The sequence below is a fragment of the Salvelinus alpinus genome, chromosome 15, assembly GCF_045679555.1.
Source record: "Salvelinus alpinus chromosome 15, SLU_Salpinus.1, whole genome shotgun sequence".
Lineage (NCBI taxonomy): Eukaryota > Metazoa > Chordata > Actinopteri > Salmoniformes > Salmonidae > Salvelinus > Salvelinus alpinus.
In genome coordinates, this window is record NC_092100.1 from 49,172,483 (window position 1) to 49,193,369 (window position 20,887).

At 42.9% G+C, this 20,887-nt stretch overlaps 1 protein-coding gene across 1 annotated transcript in view; it reads left to right on the forward strand.

Annotated features, from left to right (window-relative positions):
• The first annotated feature begins 203 nt into the window (after positions 1 to 203).
• The window catches only part of LOC139540237 (chromatin remodeling regulator CECR2-like), a 68,977-nt gene continuing 48,293 nt past the window's right edge, over positions 204 to 20,887 (forward strand). The window contains exon 1 of the mRNA XM_071343908.1: positions 204 to 518. Within this exon, the coding sequence (XP_071200009.1) occupies positions 399 to 518 (120 nt within the window). The 5' untranslated portion in view covers positions 204 to 398. The remainder of the gene's footprint in view (positions 519 to 20,887) is intronic.

A 20,887-nucleotide genomic window follows, 5' to 3' on the forward strand; every position in this document is an offset into this window, starting at 1 on the left:
CATAAACAAAACAAATAAACCAGATAATCAAATGTTAGTACCAATATATATTAATTTAAGTAGAATTGCAAGTAAACAAATATTTTGATGTGTATTATAAAGGCTTGGTGGATTTTAGTATATTTTAATACGCTGCGTAAGTAACAACACCCCTCCTTGCGCCGAGGTGGTAGCACCACCCCATCTGTTCAGCTCTTGTGAAATTCTGATTGAAACAGATTGTAACTTGCTAGCTAGCACTCTCCGGACCGGGTTGTAATGGCAACTGACTGGATGGAACATCAACAGCAACTTTTGTAATTTATTTGAAGGAAGTTTCAATTAAGGAGGTTTTACACAAACCTTGAGGAAATTATTTCTAATGTGAGAAACCAAGTTATACAATTTTCGGTCTGAAAATGTCCCAGGGATGTACAATTTCTGTGGAAGAGATCCAGTCTTGGTGGGAAGTACCCGCCATAGCCCACTTCTGTTCGCTGTTCAGGACTGCATTCAACCTACCAGACTTTGAAATTGAGGTAAAGAAGTTCTGGAAAATACATTTAGAATTTTGGGAGACATTTTTTTTCTATTTTTGACTGCTATATTACAATTTCCTTAATTTTTGCCTCGTAGAATGCGTTTGTAGGGTAGTTGAAAAGTACCAACAGTTAACGTTAGCTATAACTTAGCTCATCTTACTATTCAGTACTTCTCTGTTTAACTTACCTACTGTAGCTAGCCAAGTTAGCTAACGTTACTAACTAGCTAGTTGGCTAGCAAGTGCCTACAGTAGCTAGCTAGGTCAGAATGTTTGAAAACTCGTTGAGTCCCAGTTGAAATAAACGTGAACGTTTTATTTCATGGTATGTATGCTGTTACTTTGTATAACAAGCCATGTAACATGTAGCTACACCAATGGTTGTATTTTGATAACAACATTAACTAGCTAACGTTTAGTTCTTGCCAGCCGAAACAAAACCATGTGGTGGGATCCATTTGTTTTCATTTGGTGAAATCGAACGTTTCGCTTGTGTTTATAGCCATCCATAGTAAATCGCACGTCTTTGTCCAAATGTTAACCAAGTTATAGATTAAAACAAATGTAAATTATATCACCGTGAAATAGCTCGAAGTTATAGCTATTTGTAACGTAATTTATTAAGACGAGAGCCATAACTATTCTCTTTAGCGAATACTCTCAACGCAATAAATCACATGCACGTGAATAAAGGGTACTGTTACTTGCAGGTTGTATCTTACTTGTTTTTGATCCACTGTTGCCATGTTTTTATCAAATAGTCAAGTTCATGACGAGAGTTTCGAGTTTATTGTCTAGCAAGCCATCTGGCTTGGGTAGCATTTGACATTCTGCCATTGTTTTATTATCATGTTTTAACGTTAGAATGATGAAACAGTCGTTCAAAATTGTTTTCTATGAAGCAAACAGAAATGCATGTCGAGCGTCAGCGTACATCAGTCGGTCATTTCGCGCGTTACTTTACTATGTGGGAATAATTTTACGTATTACACTTCTGTTACATAATTCAACTTTATCATCGGTTTCTAGCAATTCCAACAGAGTGGTTTCGTTTGTAGTTTGCTGCTCCATAATGAACACTGCTTGGCTGATTTAGTATGCAATAATGGGGATTGTTTGATCCATCGAAAAATGATGGGACTTGAAGAAAATGTGTAAGGTCAACAGCCCCCATTACCCATCCACCCCCACCCCTCTCGGGAGTGAAAATCACACGCAGGCATCGCTTTGTTATTGGATGAGGGATAGGGTGGGAAGCATCGCCTCTAGTTTGTAGTAAAGTTGATATGATCTTTTATAACTTAACAGGATATATATGAATGCGTGTGAATATAAAACACAATACTGCAGCAATCGGCGAGTGATATCATGATACAAACGCCCCGATTCTGTAGAACTCCGTTTTGCACAATTGTGTTTTACGCGGTGCGCGTCTTGCAGCCACTGCGAGCGATTGACTGTCTATCTTTAACCGCATCACTAGGCACAGATCACTTGTGCTGCCTTGCCTGCATCCAATGTAGCTGATTTCGAGGAACATCTTTTTCGATGGATCGTGTAATCATTGACGCATATCAATAACTACATCTATGATGGTGAGGTTTTGATAGCAGATTTGTCCTGCGCAAATGCGCACCATAAACCGAGCCAACGATTTGTGACACTTTAATTTATAGATTTGAAGTCTTAGTCAGGCACACTCTTTGTTGTCCAAGGTCACACGTCTATTGTGCTCTGGGCAATAAAGTTAAGAGTAGAACCTATATTTCTGAATGAATGTCAAAGCCCTTCACTTAATTGATATAGCCAATTCAATCTGCATACCACTTAAAGTGGTGAAAATCGACTTACCTCCATTTCAAAAATACTTCTGGGATTACGTAAAGGGAGAGTGTGCATACTCTAATCTGTCTTTGTCACTCTTAATTGCTAGAAGACAACATTGTAGAGAGTACAGATTGTATTGTGCTGTCTTTGAAACATTCATTTAGTAGATAACACTATCTGGAGCATTTGCTTAACATGTGGAAGGAAACAGTTATTCTCAGAATGTGCTTAACTTTGTTATGCATATTAATAAATGTGCCTTCTCACACCGCTACGGTGTGCAATAAATCCCTGGTACGCACCGTCTTTTGTGTGTTAATGCTCACTTAACCACTTTGCTTTCAGTATAGACCCAGTCGGTATTAGAATGCAGCCCTGTCTACCTGTGGGGGAAAACAACCTGTGGTTACCCCATTGGTTTACAGCAAAAACTACATTTAAGTCTAAAGATTACTTTTCAACATTCCCTGCTCCCGAGTGTTCTCAGTGCTTAGAAAAACGTAATATTGTAGGGCTTCTTATGCCCCTTTTCACAAAGGTGCTAGCAGTCATGTGAGTGATTGCTAGCTAGCCAAGACCAACAACACAAACAAACTGACTATACAGATACAAATAGTGAGTGGAGTTTAGTATAGTCTGTTTTATAATAAGTTAAATGTCTTACCTGTGATAATGTTTTCCACACACATAGCTACATGTAGCCTACTTGGACACCGGGTCCACACATTTCTCACTCTTCCATGTCCCTACATGGGAGCATTGCAAACCATAGGTCGGGGTATTTGACCTTCTTACATGTACATTGACCAACACTCCAGCTTTTCAGCAGGTTTTGTTAATTCTGTATAACTAAAAGCTCTTTTACAATGGGAAATGTTTGTTTCCCTCTAAATTGTGGTTGAGGGGAATTCCTTATTACGTCAATATATCTCTTGTTTAGCTATAGAGAATCAAGCTTTCTGTGATATTGTAATGCAATGACAGATTTAGGGTGTGTTTGTAAATTAGCTCTGGCTATCTACTCCGATTTCAGAGTAGTGATAGTGCGCTGAATAACTGATGAATTAACGATTGCTCAACACCTGTTGAATATGGCCTGTGTTATCAAAATATAAAAAAAATTGGTGCCTGCAGCACAGTTACATGCTGACCAAACCGCTCGCATGCGCTCGCTTTGCAAAATAAATGTACACATGCATGTTATTCAATCATTGCACCCACACTGCTCGCGTGCGCCAACGAGTGTCTGCGTTGCCAGGCGCAAAAATAGTCGGTTCTATTCGTGAGGCTGAACGCGAGGCAAGTCCTGCCTCTCCCATCTCCTCATTGGTTTATAGAAGCAGATACCCACGTGCCATCTCCTTATTGGTTATCCCCGCGTGGGCGATTGAAAGATGAACTGAGGTCGTCCAGTTGTGGGAATACACCTTAATATGAAAGTTCAATTTCAATCGCCGTAGAAATGGCCTGGAAGGAGGAGAGATGATTAGAAACAATTCGGGAGACTGTTTTGTGTGGCTTAATTGTCGGAGTAGAGGACCTTGTGCATTTCAGGGAAAATAACAACTCAACGTTTATGTCCCAGGACAAATTAGCCAGCAACAGCAAGCTAGCTAAATTGGACAAATTAATGCTAAATTGCCATAAATGTTTAGTGCTTTTTCTTTTATTCATAAATATATATTTTTTTTACCCCCTTTTTTTCCTCCCCAATTTCGTGGTATCCAATTGGTAGTAGTTACAGTCTTGTCTCATCGCTGCAACTCCCGTACGGACTCGGGAGAGACGAAGGTCGAGAGCAATGCATCCTCTGAAAGACAACCCAACCAAGCCGGAAGCCAGCCGCACCAATGTGTCAGAGGGAACACCGTACACCTGGCGACCTGGTCAGCGTGCACTGCGCCCGGCCCGCCACAGGAGTTGCTAGTGCGAGATGAGACGAGGATATCCGGCCAAACCCTCCCTAACCTGGACGACGCTGGGCCAATTGTGCGCTGCACCATGGGCCTCCCGGTCGCGGCCGGCTGCGACAGAGCCTGGGCTCGGACCCAGAATCTCTGGTGGCACAGCTAGCACTGCGACGCAGTGCCTTAGACCACTGCGCCACCCGGGAGGTGTTTAATGCTTTTTCGACCTGTCTCAAAATTAACATAATTGGTTCGGTGTTTGTTTTGATATTTCAACCTGCGTGTTGTGATCACGTTTGGTGTGGGGGGACAAAATCAAGTTGCGCACGATGGCTTCCGTTTTGGGCATGGTGTTTGTTAACAACGCTCTGGATAACAACCTAACCAGCTCTGTCTGGGTGAGTAAAATGGTCAGTGAGGTGTCCTGTCATTTGTGTGTGGAAGTAGCTAGCTAGCTAGCTAGCTAGCTAGCTAGCTAGCCTACGTTAGCCAGTTAGAACGGCAGTCAAGCACTCATGCTGAGGTCAGAACGCTCGGAAACAACCCTACTCCTCAGCCAGAGCGTCCAGTGTGCGCTCTGAAAGGGAAACGCTCTGATTTTATGTAAGGCAATCTGACAACGCTCTGAATTTACGGCACTCTGGCACTCCATAGTGAATTTACAAACGTGCCCTGAGACTCCCTGACGTATCAAAAAGTTTGTTCTGAAGTGTCTGTCCTATATCTAATGACAAAGTGAAACCTGTTTTTGCTTTGTCATTATGGGGTATTGTGTTTATTAATTTGAAATGTTTTATTTAACCTATTTTAGAAAATGGCTGTAATGTAACAACATGTGCAAAAATTCACGGGGTCTGAATACTTTCCAAATGCACTGTATATAGCTATAGCCAACGTGATATCACTCTCAACCAATCTGATATATTCATTGCATAACATGACATTATGTGTTTAGGGGCTCTGACATCAGTCATTTGGACATTATAATTGCAACCTAATTGAACCTTTTTTGTTGAAGCATTTATTAATAAAAGCAAGGTTTGTCTGAAAGCCTTACACAGGTAGGCTATTTATACACTGGCCCAAATGGAACTGAGCAGAAAGATTGCCGGTTCTCCTCACTGTTTGAGACAAACTAAGCCCAATCAGTGAATTGTGGTCCTGGGTGATCTAATGTGTTACATTAGCTTGCCTATAATGGAACAGCGCTTAGTGGATAGCTCTGTTCCTCATTTGGTTTGTTCTGTTTTTAGCCCTAATGTCTGCTCTTAAATGGCAGTGCTGATAAAAGCAGGTGGCTTGCTCAGTAAATAGCACACAAATCCAGGTTTAAGAGGATCTAGTGTCTTTGATGTGTCCTTGTCTATGGGGTGATCGTATGACCAAACCGGAGTAAATGATCAACTGAGATGAGACTAAACCTGTGTCTCACTTGACTGAACGGAGAGCCCAAGCACTTTAGGAGATCACTTCAAGCTCTTCCTGTATTCACCAGCATGTATACATATGCAGCCTAAATCACCTGTTGCCCAGACGATCTAATTACAATATTTTAATTGAAGGCTGCATTTGAGCCTTTAGGCCCACTTCTGGGATGTGAGTTAGAGTTTATAATGCTCAGTATATCTGCGAAGCCTTGAGGATATGTGGCCACACAGCTAGGATGTTCAAACTATGTTCGACCTGTTTGGATGGACTCCCCGGTTCAGCGTATGTTTGAGAGAGCCCCCTCACTGGTGGTGTGGAGAGAGGGGTTCCTCTGAGGGATTTCTCCTGGGGCTCGGTGAACACTCTGGGGCTCTGTGTTAAGGCAGGGGAGACGCTCTATATTTTTTTAAACGCTGCATACCATGAGATACCGTGGAGGCAAGCAGGCCTACAGTAACATGGTAGTCTTGACGAGTCCAGTCCACCATTGTCTCTGTCTTGAAGAGTAGTCCAACCGAAATGTTCCTTGTCTTAAATGTTTCCGGTTAAAACACCTATTTTTGGGTTTGATTAATTACGGCCAGTGAATAAAATGTTATTTCTTATCAAATCCTAGAACGTGAATAACATTCTTTACATAGAAGATGCAACCAGGCTGTTTCTTTGAACTCCACCACCACAGATCTTAGAAGATACTCATTTCCTGTGTTCGTACTGTCTGTGTCTTAGTGCTGCACAGAGCTAAGTGCCACCATCTGTGAGCATTGAGGTTGGGTTAGTGAAAGGAAAGATTCATCTATTTTGAATATGATCATTTTTGTGCATCTCTGAGCGATGTTCTATTGATCCTCGCGATTGTTTCATGTCTTCATGTGTATCTGAGCTATTGCCGTTCAAGCAAGTATAAAGCCGGTATGATGATTTTTGCAACTTTCCTTTTTAAAGAGTTGATGTGGAGGGAGGCAGGAAGTGGCTGTCATTCCCCTGACAGAATGGTCCGTCCTTCCTCTGGTATCGAGTGCTGGGTGATTTGAGTCAAACCTAGGTCAACATTTCATAAGTCTTTCTGTCCAGCATTTTGGACATAGCAACGCATGTCTCAGGGAGGCTGGTGTCTGTCTTCCACATTCTCTAACACTGGATGCACAGGTTGGTCAACATTGTGTCCACTGAGCACTTCAACCAACTGTCCCTGACACATTCATTGGCTCTTGTTAATCTTCTGTTCTGGTTTTGTCCTCTTCTGTCAGAATTGGCAGTTGGGAGGAAAGCAGGGGTAAACGCACATCTAAAATGCTTCGTATTGTAATTTGTGCTTGGCATCAGACTCATTTTGCGCATCAGTTGCAGTTCTGTATTCGGATGGGAATTCACAAATGGGCATTCAATCGGCAGACAGCGCTCTGACTGTGTAGCTACTTTTCTTCAGTACTTTTTTCTCAGTGTAGCCTACTTTTAATAGGTAAAATATAAGATTTACTTCAAGCAAAACATTAGGAAATGTAGCTGGCTACATTCTGTCTATGATTAACAATATGATGGCCATGCTCATTTACTTGTGTGGCTGCTAGCCAAATAGCTTTGTGTTTAAGTTGTCATCTGATGAGAAGTAAGCTATTTTCTGCCGAAATATGTTGCACTTATGTATTATCTGTGGAGGAAAACTATATTTGCACGTCGATCTCTTGATGTTCTGCGTTTTTAAAAATGCATATTTTTGAACTAGCACTTCTGAGTATTGGGCTTCTTGTGTGGAGAGAGTGTAAAGAACAGTTTTAGGCCTATTTTGATACCGGTCATCTCTGCAGAGGAAATTATCAACATGCTAGAGAGGCAAACGTGTAAGGATTGACTTAAAGAATGTATGTAATGCCTTTTTCCCACAAGGTAGGGAGGGGCCTTAGCTCTACATGGGTCAAATAGCTTGTCTCTTGGTCATAAAGCTCAGGATGGTGGGAATGGCTCAGTGGGAAGAATGCACTGTGGATTTTTACCAGGAGCCCTCTTATGAATGTCACAGAGCAGAACTTTTGTACCTTGTGAAATCGCTACCAACTGGACATTAACAAATCCAGTGGGGAGGTGGTGTTGTCGAGCGGCTCATCTTTTCCGGGCTGTGGTTCCGGTGGGTGGTGATGGGGATTTTTCTTGGCAGGGTCACAAAACGGCCCCTTGCACTTTGTTCCCCTGTTACAGTTCACTGTCGCTCCCAGTCTCCCCTGGCCAAAGGGAGAGGGACTCTGCAGGAAGAGGCCTCGGCCAACCTGGCCGTCCCCCTGCTTCTTTGTCTCCGTGGAGGCACGCTTGATTTCCTGGCAGTGTGGCTGTGAAATGAGCCCTGAAATCTCAGAGCCTCCGAGCCTCCCCTGGATCCTTCAGGATGTGCCTTCCACCACCAGCACTGTCAGCCAGAGCCTATCCTTCTACTGGAGAAAGTTACATATCGGGATATTATTTTTGACAATATATCGTTCTGAAAATATCACACTATTTTTGTGCTAGTTTGCTGTCCCTGGACCAAAACTCCAGTATTTTTCATTCCTAGCTTGTTCTCAATCTTTTTAATTAGGGAGCCAATTTAGTTTTTAGCGCTTTTGTTTCTATAACTGATCAAAACTTGTTCACGTGGCTCTCTTGTCCCTCTACAGCAGACATAAACTCAGCAAAAAAAGAAATGTCCTCTCACTTGTGTTTTATTTTCAGCAAACTTAACATGTGTAAATATTTGTGTGAACATAAGATCCAACAACTGAGACATAAACTGAACAAGTTCCACAGACGTGTTACTAACAAATGGAATAATGTGTCCCTGAACAACTGGGGGATCAAAATCAAAAGTAACAGTCAATATCTGGTGTGGCCACCAGCCGCATTAAGTACTGCAGTGCGTCTCCTCCTCATGGACTGCACCAGATTTGCCAGTTCTTGCTGTGAGATGTTACCCCACTCTTCCACTAAGGCACCTGTAAGTTCCCGGACATTTCTGGGGGGAATGGCCCTAGCCCTCAACCCTCCGATCCAACAGGTCCCAGACGTGCTCAATGGTATTGAGATCCGGGCTCATTGCTGGCCATGGCAGAACACTGACATTTATGTCTTGCAGGAAATCACGCACAGAAAGAGCAGTATGGCTGGTGGCATTGTCATGCTGAAGGGTCATGTCAGGATGAGCCTGCAGGAAAGGTACCACATGAGGGAGGAGGATGTCTTCCCCGTAAGGCACAGCGGTGAAATTGCCTGCAATGACCACAAGCTCAGTCCGATGATGCTGTGACACACCGCCCCAGACCATGACGGACCCTCCACCTCCAAATCAATCCCGCTCCAGAGTACAGGCCTCGGTGTAACGCTCATTCCTTTGACGATAAACCCGAATCCTACCATCCCCCCTGGTGAGACAAAATTGCAACTCGTCAGTGAAGAGCACTTTTTGCCAATCCTGTCTGGTCCAGCGACGGTGGGACCAGGGACCCTGGGCATCTTTCTTTTTGTGTTTTTCCAGAGTCAGTAGAAAAGCCTCTCTAGTGGCCTAAGTTTTCATAATTGTGACATTAATTGCCTACTGTCTGTAAGCTGTTAGTGTCTTAACGACCGTTCCACAGGTGCATGTTCATTTAATTGTTTATGGTTCATTGAACAAGCATGGGAAACAGTGTTTAAACCCTTTACAATGAAGGTCTATGAAGTTATTTGGATTTTTACGAATTATCTTCGAAAGACGGTCCTGAAGAAGGGACGTTTCTTGTTTTTGCTGAGTTTATATGGTGTGCAATATGTTTATGTTTAACATCAAGTTGCAATGATCACAGTATTGAAATGCATATTGAATTGTGAGAATCGCAAAACATATCGTATCATCACCTAAGTATCATGATAATATCGTATCGTGAGTTTCCTGGACATTCTTAGCCCTATTGGAGATGTGTTTGTCACTGTGCTGGTATTTGGTTCAGCGTGTCTGATTCCATACATCTTCATCAGCTGTCTGACGTTATCTGGAGAGCAGCAGGGAAATTGGCCTCTTTCTGGGGCTGTTTATTAAACTTGAGACAGGCAGAGGGATGAGAGCGAGGTACTAATTTGCTTTGAGGGTGAATCGATTAAGAGCCACGCTGAAGGCGGACGAGACGGAAATCTGTCTGCTTCAGCTGCTGCTATCTGCACAGACGATACACTGAAACAGGTCCTGGTCCGTAAAAGATCAGGGGCATTCTGCTCTTTCCATTCTTTATGGAGCCAACCTACTGTGGAGAAGAGCCACAGGACCTGACCAGGCAGTTCTCAACAAACTGAAATTAACAAGTAATGTAGGTTTCTAGGTCCTTTTACCATTGTGGATGTTGTTTATTGGTCTGAAGCCGTTGAAAGCATTTCACAACCACTGCGTTCTAATTCCTACTTTTAAACAAACTCCCGCCGCCATTAGGGCTGGGAATTCCCAGGGACCTCACGATACAGTATTATCACGATACTTAGATTCCGTTACAATATGTATTGCGACTCTCAAGATTATATATCAATTGCAATTTGATACTGCGATTGGAACATCAATACATTTCTCACTATATATATGGTTATCCACTAACTGCACACAGTGGGTAAATAAGCACTTTAGTGATATCACTCACTATTTGATATTAAACTCTCCTTAATTAGGTCTTTGATCTTTGTGAAATACATCAATCAGAGAACCTAAAGTTCTCAAACAGCCACATCAAAAGTGATTTGTATTTTGTATAGAGAAGGAGAATCCTCATCCACCCTACTAGCGAGGCCTCAGAGTGCAGACAGTCCAGTGTATTTTACCAAGACCCATATAGTTATTCATGTTCTGAATAATTCAGTGGATCTTTCTAATATTTCATTAACAGTATATCCAAAAAGTTAGATTTTGAAACCTAATACATCCGATAATAAGCACCGAGCTCTGACAGAGCGGTGCAGCTTTCTTGCCACCACTTTGGACGATTTTACATATTGTGGTGGTCGTCTTCAAGGTTGTTTCTGCAGGTTGCAACAGAAAAGTGAGCCTGTCAGGTAGCCTTCGTTCTCGCACAGCATCCAGCCTAGCTGATGCGACATGAAGCATGAAAATGCTAATATACAGTGCATTCGGAAAGTTTTCAGACCCCTTAGCTTTTTCCACATTTTGTTATGTTACAGCCTTATTCTAAAATGGATGAAATCATTGTTTTCCCTCATTAATCTACACACAATACCACATAATGACAAAGCAAAAACAGGTTTTTAGAATTTTTTGCGAATGTATAAAAAGAAACACCTTATGTAAATAAGTATTTAGACTCTTTGCTATGACAAAAAAAATAATATTCCCCAGCAATCTACACACAATACCCCATAATGACAAAGTGAAAACAGGTTTATAGACATTTTTGCTTTTTTATTCATAATAAAAAAGATACCTTGTTTACATAAGTATTCAGACCCTTTGCTATGAGACTTGAAATTGAGCTCGGGTGCATCCTGTTTCCATTGATCATCCTTGATGTATCTACAACTTGATTGGAGTCCACCTGTGGTAAATTCAATTGATTGGACATGATTTGGAAAGGTACACACCTGTCTATATAAGGTCCCACAGTTGACAGTGCATGTGAGGGCATAAACCAAGCCATGAGGTCAAAGGAATTGTCCGTAGAGCTCCGAGACAGGATTGTGTCGAGGCACAGATCTGGAGAAGGGTACCACAACATTTCTGCAGCATTGAAGGTCCCCAAGAACAAAGTTGACTCCATCATTCTTAAATGGAAGAAGTTCGGAACCACCAAGACTCTTACTAGAGCTGGCCGCCCGGCCAAACTGAGCAGTCGGGGGAGAAGGACCTAGGTCAGGGAGGTGACCAAGAACCTGATGGTCACTCTGACAGAGCTCCAGAGTTCCTCTGTGGAGATGAGAGAAACTTCCAGACAGACAACCATCTCTGTAGCACTCCACCAATCAGGCCTTTATGGTAGAGTTGCCAGACGGAAGCCACTCCTCTGTAAAAGGCACGACTGCTTGCTTGAAGTTGGCCAAAAGGCACATAATGGACTCGGGCCATGAGAAACAAGATTCTGGTCCTTACCCTGTAAGCAGTCAATGACTAACTTCTCTGAACAGGGAAGAAGAACAAAAATAACATCACAATTCTCTGGGATTACATTACATAGGATGAAGAAACTACTCTGAGCCGCAGCTCCATACTACTTGTCAGACAGAGAGCTGATACTATACACAGTGTGCAAAACATTAACAACACCAGGGATTGCAATTCAAGCAAAGCCAATATGCGGTGATAATGTATTGGGCCTATAGCCTACTGCACAAACCTAATTTGCTACAGTACTGGTTTAATAGGTTAATTTTGCATAGGCTTGCTTTTTAAGTCATGTTAAAAATAAAAATAAATCTTGAGTGGTTGATCTTGGCTTGCATTTTGACTCTGATCTTGACTCAAAAAGTTAGTGTCCACTGATTGGATTTAACCATTAAGAGATCATAGCTTCCACTCGGATTCACCTGGTCAGTCTGTCATAATGTTTTGTACAGTGTGTGTGATTGGTGTTGGGGGGGGGGGGTCTGTGGATGGCTTTTGACAAAGTTTGGTCCAAATCGAAGGATTCATATAATACTCATATCTTTAAATGGCTTCTTTTTCTTTCTTTTTTTTGTGGAATCATTAGCCTAATTTCTTAAATTATATTTCAACAAACTGATGCATGAATGTTAATCTGATTCTAACAAACTATTTCAGAACAATCTGATGGTGGATGTCAATCCTTTTTATTGTACTTTTTGAGGTGGACTGACCCTACTAAGTTGAGTACATTTTTGAATATTATGTTTTAATGTCTGGATTCCGTCCGCATTCTCCGCACCACAGGTTTTTATAGGGCCCATGTCTCCCCACCCAACTTGGGCTGGGCTGTTCAGTGTGCCAGCGCTAAATAGCCTTTTATTCATCTAGCCACCAGAGCGGAGCGGCTCCAGCCCTGGCATCACCATGACTAAACCCCAGATGGTGGCTCTTTCTTTGCCTTCCCTCTGGAGGGTGGAGGTGCTGCTGACTGGGTGCTGCTGCAGCCTGTCTTGACTGGGTGGGGGCTTCTATTCTTCCTAGGCCTGCGCCTGATTGGAAAGGAAGATTTAGTCCTATTAGAGCGGGGAGCTGAGTGAGCAAGGCCTCTTGTCTAAAAGCAAATGGATTAGAGTGAAAGATCTATAGAGTTTGTGACGTCCCCCAAGTTTAGACGGTGCCCTCTGGTATCCGCTGATTTGCGGTGTGTGGATTATAAATCGGAGATAACAGTCACTTAAAGCGTGCTGCTGGAGTCTGGGTTGAATTAAGGGCTTTGATGTGAGGGTGGGGGGGGGTCCTCAGTGGAGCTTCTGTGGTTTTTGGGAGGAAGTGAGCGTTGGTTGTGGGATCTGCGCTATCAATAAGGAATGGGTCAGCTGGCCATGTTGCAGCCAGCATAACGCTGTGTCTTGAAAAAGATCAGCGGTCATAGCTTTACCTTTTTTAACCCTGGCCTGCTCAGCTCTTTTGTCAGCCATACAACAATAATGAGCATTTCATCATCCGTGTGTTTTATCGTACCGTCTCAGCTGAATACATCCAGAGTTCTCTCGTAGCTCTGCGCTTCACACCACCCAGCCTCCCAACACATCCCACTCCGACTCATCCTCTGAATGTGCCACACCTGCAACCCTCACACAGCTATGTTGGGTAACTCAAAGTGCAATCCTTTTCACACCCTGCTGTAATCCCTCAAGGATATGGATCCTTCATTAATACACAGGCACTCATACACACATTCTTAGTCCTTTAGAGTGCATGTCTCTCTAACAACCATGCCCAGGCATATTGTAAGAGCCAGCTTCCCTCCCCCAGCTGTGATTGACAAGTGAGAGGAGCAGTACATGCATGAGATGGTTTCACATCAGGAGATGGGGGGTGAGGGTCACGTACACTGGGGTTTGTTTCAACCAGCTCCATTGTTGCTGCTCCCCATGGCTCCCTCTCTCTGTCTCCAGTCTGGGGCAGCCTCTACCCTCGCTGCTCTGCTCTCTCAAGGGCTCCTCTTGTAGTTGGCTTGTAGAGAAGATCGAACATGGTAGAAGGTACGTTACTTATGAGCTTCTCTGAATCAGGTCTTGTCTAGGGGGATTCCTTGAAAGCCAGCAAAAACTAAGCCTAACTAATATGTATTTAGTGTGCCTGGCAGCCGTGTGTTTGCGTGCCACGCTCAATACAGTGTGATGCAAGATCACACATTGAGCAGGTAAGAGCGGGGTGGGAAATCTTTCGGACAGGAGGGCAGTGCTGTTCTTCCCTCAAGACAACAGGGAAGAGGGGAGTGTGTGTTGGTGGGGGTGAGTGCATTAACCAGCGGGAATCTCCCCACCGCCTCAGACTGGGAGAGGGGGTTTGCTGTTTGTGTGTGAGGAAGGCGTAGATTGGGGAAGACGTGTGGGACTAGGGCTAAGGGAGGAGGGTTTAAGGTGGTATAGATGGGTACAGGCTTGAGTCTGTAGTCAGAACGACCTTAAACAAAGAGTGTTCTAAATGGTTCTGTCAAGCATGCGTTTCTCTGATTTGTTTTAAGTCAATGTTTCCTTGTCTTTAGTAGCCTACATGATGTTCCCTGTAAGTTATGCTGTGTTTTTAGTTTCACCTATTGCTCCTCCCTAGTTCCTGTCTCACTTCACTGTTCCGTTGTCTCACTTGTTGCCGTTTCCCCTGTCTCACTGCTGCTGTTCTCATGTTGCTGCAATTCTAGTCCTACCTCTGTTCTCCCATCTGCCTCGTGGTGTTTTCTCTGGCCCAATGCTCCCTCCCTCCTGCCTCCTCCAACCACATTGGTCAGATTTTTCTTTTCTTTTTTCTAAATGTTAATGGGCCCTGTGAGTGTGTGTTGGTATACAATGTGGGAAATGAGACCATAGGTGGTTGGCGTAAAGCAGGAAACTCCAGTTCTGGGGGGGGTTAACTTCTTATGGCTGCAATCCCGTTAATGGGATGATATGATAACAGCCAGTGAAAGTGTAGGGCGCCAAATTCAAACAATAGAAATCTCATAATTAAAATTCCTCAAACATACATGTATCTTATACCATTTCAAAGGTAATCTTGTTCCGATTTCAAATAGGCTTTTCAGCGAAAGCACCACAAACAATTATGTTAGGTCACCACCAAGTCACAGAAAAATTCTGCCATTTTTCCAGCCAAAGACAGGAGTCACAAAAAGCAGAAATATAGATAAAATGAATCACTAACCTTTGATCTTCATCAGATGACACTCATAGGACTTCATATTACACAATACATATGTCTTGTTCGATTAAGTTCATATTTATATCCAAAATCCTCCGTTTACATTGGCGCCATGTTCAGAAATGCCTCAAATATCCTGAGAAATTGCGAAGAGCCACGTCAAATAACAGAAATACTCATCATAAACTTTGATGAAAGATGCATGTTTTACATAGAATTAAAGATACACTTGTTCTTAATGCAACCGCTGTGTCAGATTTCATAAAGCTTTACGGCAAAACACAATATTCAATCATCTGAAAACAGCGTTCAGCAACAAAAGCAAGCCATACAGTTACCCGCCCAAATTGTGCAGTCAACAAAACTCAAAAAAGCATTATAAATCTTCACTTTGCTGGTCTTCGTCGGAATGCAGTCCCAGGACTCCCACTTCCACAAGAAATCATAATTTATGTCCAAATAGGTATTTTTGTTGCGTGTTTGGTATACAAATCCAAAGTCTGGGAAGTGCGTTCACTAAAACCTGACAATGTCCAAAAGTTCCGTAACAGTCCGTAGAAACATGTCAAACGTTGTATTGAATCAATCTTTAGAATGTTTTTAACATAAATCTGGATAACGTTCCAACCGGAGAATTACATTGACTTCAGATGAGCGATGGAACGGAGCTCCCTCTCATGTGAACGCGCATGGTCAAAGAATGGTCACCTCATGGCAGACCTGACTAATTCTCCTCTCATCCGGCCCCCCTTCACAGTAGAGTCATCAGACAAAGTTCTACAGACTGTTGACATCTAGTGGAAGCTGTAGGAAGTGAAAACTCATCCATATCTCGCTGTGATTTCAATGGGAGCTTGGTTGAAAATCTACCAATTCTACCAGAATTTCCACTTCCTGTTTGGATTTTTCCTCAGGTTTTTGCCTGCCATATGAGTTCTGTTATACTCAGACATCATTCAAACAGTGTTAGAAACTTGAGTGTTTTCTATCCAATACTAATAATAATATGCATATATTAGCAACTATGACTGAGGAACAGGCTGTTTACTCTGGGCACCTCTATGCACCTTTCTTCCAAGCTACTCAATACTGCCCCTGCAGCCATAATAAGTTAACGTGTTTACCCGTGTGGTTGTGTAGGAATGAGCGTTCTGATGCTGGCCTCCCATCTCCTGTGCTTAATGATCCACACCCAGGGGGCTCTGCTGTCTGCACGGCAGTGAGCACAGCCCAGGAAAGATCTGCCCAGCCACCTGTCACAACTGGCCCTGACCATTGACTGCAATGAAAATCAGCCGGAGCCCCTACTTGATCGATGGGAATCAGCAATTTGCTAAGTGTGTATGCCTCTGGTTTACCTATGGTCATTTCCGTGTAAAAGGACCCATGAGCACCAACATGTGAAGTTTATAGCATGTCAAATCTGGTGTCAAATGAAAGATAAGAGACCATATTTTAAAGAAAAGGCATATCCATTTTTCAATTTTTCTCCATCCTACAAATTTGGAATAAGTAAAGGCTTTGATTTCTGGTCAAGCAGCTGGAAAAGGAGTCTTAGACAACATCTACCAGAAAGTCGTTAAAAAGGTATTAGAAATAAATAGCCCTGCCAACTAATATCAACACTTGTAGTTTTGGATAAATGTTTCTGCCTTCTGTAAGTTTAAGAAACGTTGCCTCCTTTATGTAATTTTGTAATTCCTCTCCCTCATGAGGGAGGATAATGAAAGTTCGTACGTCTACCTTTAAGTTGTTACTTCTGTCAGTTTGTTAGTGTTTTCACTGATATCAATCTTTTTGAATTATTAAGTGATTAAAACACAATTCCGTTGCCAAATAGATAACGGAATTTCCGAAAATTCTGTAAAGGAATTTTTGCAATCGAGTTGGCCACAATGGGAATTCATAGTAGTTACAAACCACAGTTGGCTTCACAAGTTTTGACAGTACATCACAGTAAAGAAAAGTAGAATAGAGTACACTATAATGAACTGAACTATACTCTACTTTGCTGTACTGAAACCTGCTGTACTGCTCTCTGTCCAAACTTGTGAAACACAGATGTCTATGATAGGTTCGGAATTGGTCGGGACCAACAAATGTTGTCTTGTTTGGGGGCAGAGCGCATTAAAATAATAGCCAGTGTGTAGAATAATACCCATTGTAGGTGAAAAAGTCCAATACCGTGGAATTGCCCCTATGTGTTATATGGTAAAGTAGTAGTAGAAGAGAATTCACATGTAAACAGTTTTGTTAAGTCCAGTCATTGTTTTCAGGGGCCAAATGGAGACCATAACCAGGTAGCACAGAGGGCATAATGTTAAATGTGGCAACATTGCTCCGGGGCTTCACAGCTTGCAGCAGTAAGTGCGAGATGGGCGGACCCATCACAAGTTCCAACGAACTGATTATGCATCCGGGATAGGTGGTATGCAGGCAAGGCATCCATCTTATTTATCTATCTTCTCAAGGTCAGGTATGCAACTGACTTCTCTCGATGCTCTCCAGAACGAATGCATGGCACATCCTGAGGATGTGAGGGCGTCTTCCTGTGTTATGGTGTGTGCTTTGCTGCGTGTCGTGTGGGAGGGGAGGGTTGAGTGTTGTCAGTTGATGGCTCCTGGAGGAGAGTGGGGGGAGGTAAGTGAGAAGATAAGAGCTTTCACACAACGCAGATAGGCCTCCCCTCCCCCGACCCCCTCGTCTAACTGCCTGCTTGAACTCCTCCTGGAGCTGTAAACGGCACTGGCATGGAAAGCGTCTGGTGTGAGGCTCTTCAGAGAGAGGCCAGCCTTGATACCTCGGCCTCTCTGGGTCTGCTAGAGCTCTGGGGCCGCCAGATACAGCCTCAGCGGCAGGGCTTATCACACCAGGCTTTCTCTCCTTCACAGATATGGATTAGGCCACACATTGTCGTTGGGACACGAGCAATGATTGGGAGAACTGGGTGCGACTATATATATATTTTTTTAATCTTAAAATGCACCTACCATGCTCCTCAGACTTTTCTGTTGATGAGAGGGTCAGGCTTGTGATTGACTGAGCACGTGTCCTGTTTTCTCTATAGTTTGGTCATATGGCAGATGACCATCCCCAGGAGGAGGGAGGGGGGGCTCTCTAAATGGGCAGTGGTCTTTGACCCCGGGCTTCCCTGGCTCTACCTGGGGTATCTGCCGGCCTGTGGAGCGAGGAGCTCTGGGCTCTTTGTGCTCACTTCCAGCCAACCTGCTGTGTTAACCCACCACAGAGGCCCTGTTTACACAATCAGCAAATGTTTGTGAAGCATGTGGGTGTTTTTCTCTCTGACCAAGAGGCTTGTGGTGGGGTTAGCCCATCGTTGACAGGAAATATGTCTTGTGTTACACGTTATGACAGTTCTATGCACCCATGACTGTAAGTCGCTTTGGATCAGGGGTGTCAAATTCATTCCATGGAGGGCCTTGTGTGTGCAGTTTTTTTCTTCTTCTTTCAATTAAGTCCTAGACAACCAGGTGAGGGGAGTTCCTTACTAATTAGTGACCTTAATTCATCAATGAAGTACAAGGGAGGAGCGAAAAACTTTAGATACTCGGCCCTCCGTGGAATGAGTTTGTCACATGTGCTTTGGATAAAAGTGTCTGCTAAATGGCATATATTATGCTGCTGATTTGCTCATGGCAGAGCCTGGAGTTCCTCTGCTGTGAGTCAGAATGCCGGACGCCAACCTCTGACCCTGTAGTCCAGGTGTGAAGCTGCAAGTGACCCCTGAGAAATAGCTGTCCAGGAGAAAAAAAATCCTATTACAAAATAATGGTTTTTAGCCTTTTCATTGATGGAAATACATTTGAGTGATCATACTTATCGGTCTATAGGTTAATTTGTGGGAATGTGCATCTAGAAACATGGGCTGCGATACAGTACAGGAACGATACGTTTTACTTGGTTTGCGATTTGGTTTGATTAGGGGAAAGAAGTGATCCAATACGGTTCGATACTATTCGATGCGCTAAAATGTTTTGCATGGACATTTTCCATTTATATATGTAAAATCTGCTGCTAATGGGAGCTCAAGAGCTGTGCCTCTGAGCTGGGATGACTTCTCTAAACTGTGTGTGTGTGCACCTGAGCGGAGCCATGGCGCAGACTGAGCATCTACCATCCCACAAATCACCCACTGATTAACTTGTTATTTTTGCAGATTAAACATTTTTTGAGCTAGTACTATGTCAATATTTATATTTTATATACAGTTGAAGTCGGAAGTTTACATACACTTAGGTTGGAGTCATTAACTTGTTTTTCAACCACTCCACAGTTTGTTAACAAGAAACTTGTGGTTTTGGCAAGTCGGTTAAGACATCAACTTTGTGCATGACACAAGTAATTTTTCCAACAATTGTTTACAGACAGATTATTTCACGTATAATTTACTGTATCACAATTCCAGTGGGTCAGAGGTTTACATACACTAAGTTGACTGTGCCTTTAAACAGCTTGGAAAATTCCAGGAAATGATGTCATGGCTTTAGAAGCTTCTAATAGGCTAATTGACATCATTTGAGTCAATTGGAGGTGTACCTGTGGATGTATTTCAAGGCCTACCTTCAAACTCAGAGCCTCTTTGTTTGACATCATGGGAAAATCAAAAGAAATCAGCCAAGACCTCAGAAAAATAATTGTAGACCTCCACAAGTCTGGCTCATCATTGGGAGGAATTTCCAAACGCCTGAAGGTACCACGTTCATCTGTACAAACAATAGTACGCAAGTATAAACACCATGGGACCACGCAGCCGTTATACCTCTCAGGAAGGAGACGCGTTCTGTCTCCTAGAGATGAACGTACTATGGTGTGAAAAGTGCAAATAAATCCCAGAACAACAGCAAAGGACCTTGTGAAGATGCTGGAGGAAACGGGTACAAAAGTGTCTATATCCACAGTAAAACGAGTCCTATATCAACATAACCTGAAAGGCCATGCAGCAAGGAAGAAGCTACTGCTCAAAAACCGCCATAAAAAAGCCAGACAACGGTTTGCAACTGCACATGGGGACAAATATCGTACTTTTTGGAGAAATGTCCTCTGGTCTGATGAAACAAAAATGGCCATAAAGACCATCGTTATGTTTGGAGGAAAAAGGGGGAGGCTTGCAAGCCGAAGAACACTATCCCAACCGTGAAGCACGGTGGTGGCAGCATCATGTTGTGGGGGTGCTTTGCTACAGGAGGGACTGGTGCACTTCACAAAATAGATGGCATCATGACGAAGGAAAATTGTGGATATTGAAGCAGCATCTCAAGACATCAGTCAGGAAGTTAAAGCTTGGTCGCAAATGGGTCTTCCAAATGGACAAACCTCCATCCTATAGAAAATTTGTGGGCAGAACTGAAAAAGCATGTGCGAGCAAGGAGGCCTACAAACCTGACTCGGTTACACCAGCTCTGTCAGGAGGAATGAGCCAAAATTCACCCAACTTATTGTGGAAGGCTACCAGAAACTTTTGGCCCAAGTTAAATAATTTAAAGGCAATGCTACCAAATACTAATTGAGTGTATGTAAACTTCTGACCCACTGGGAATGTGATGAAAGAAATAAAAGCTGAAATAAATCCTTCTCTCTACTATTATTCTGACATTTCACATTCTTAAAATAAAGTGGTGATCCTAACTGACCTAAAATGGGATTTTTACTAGGATTAAATGTCAGGAATTGTGAAACTGAGTTTAAATATATTTGGCTAAGGTGCATGTAAACTTCCGACTTCAACTGTATTAGCATGGCATTTAGCCAATTTAATTTAATGCACCTTTGGATTTTAACCGGTCTCAAAACAGAATGGTTTGTAATTTTACGAAGAGCTTCTCCTGCTCTCACCTATGAATAAATGCAAATTACCCTGTTCAATGAAAAATGACCAAATACACTGACTGTTTTTAAAGCAAAACTACC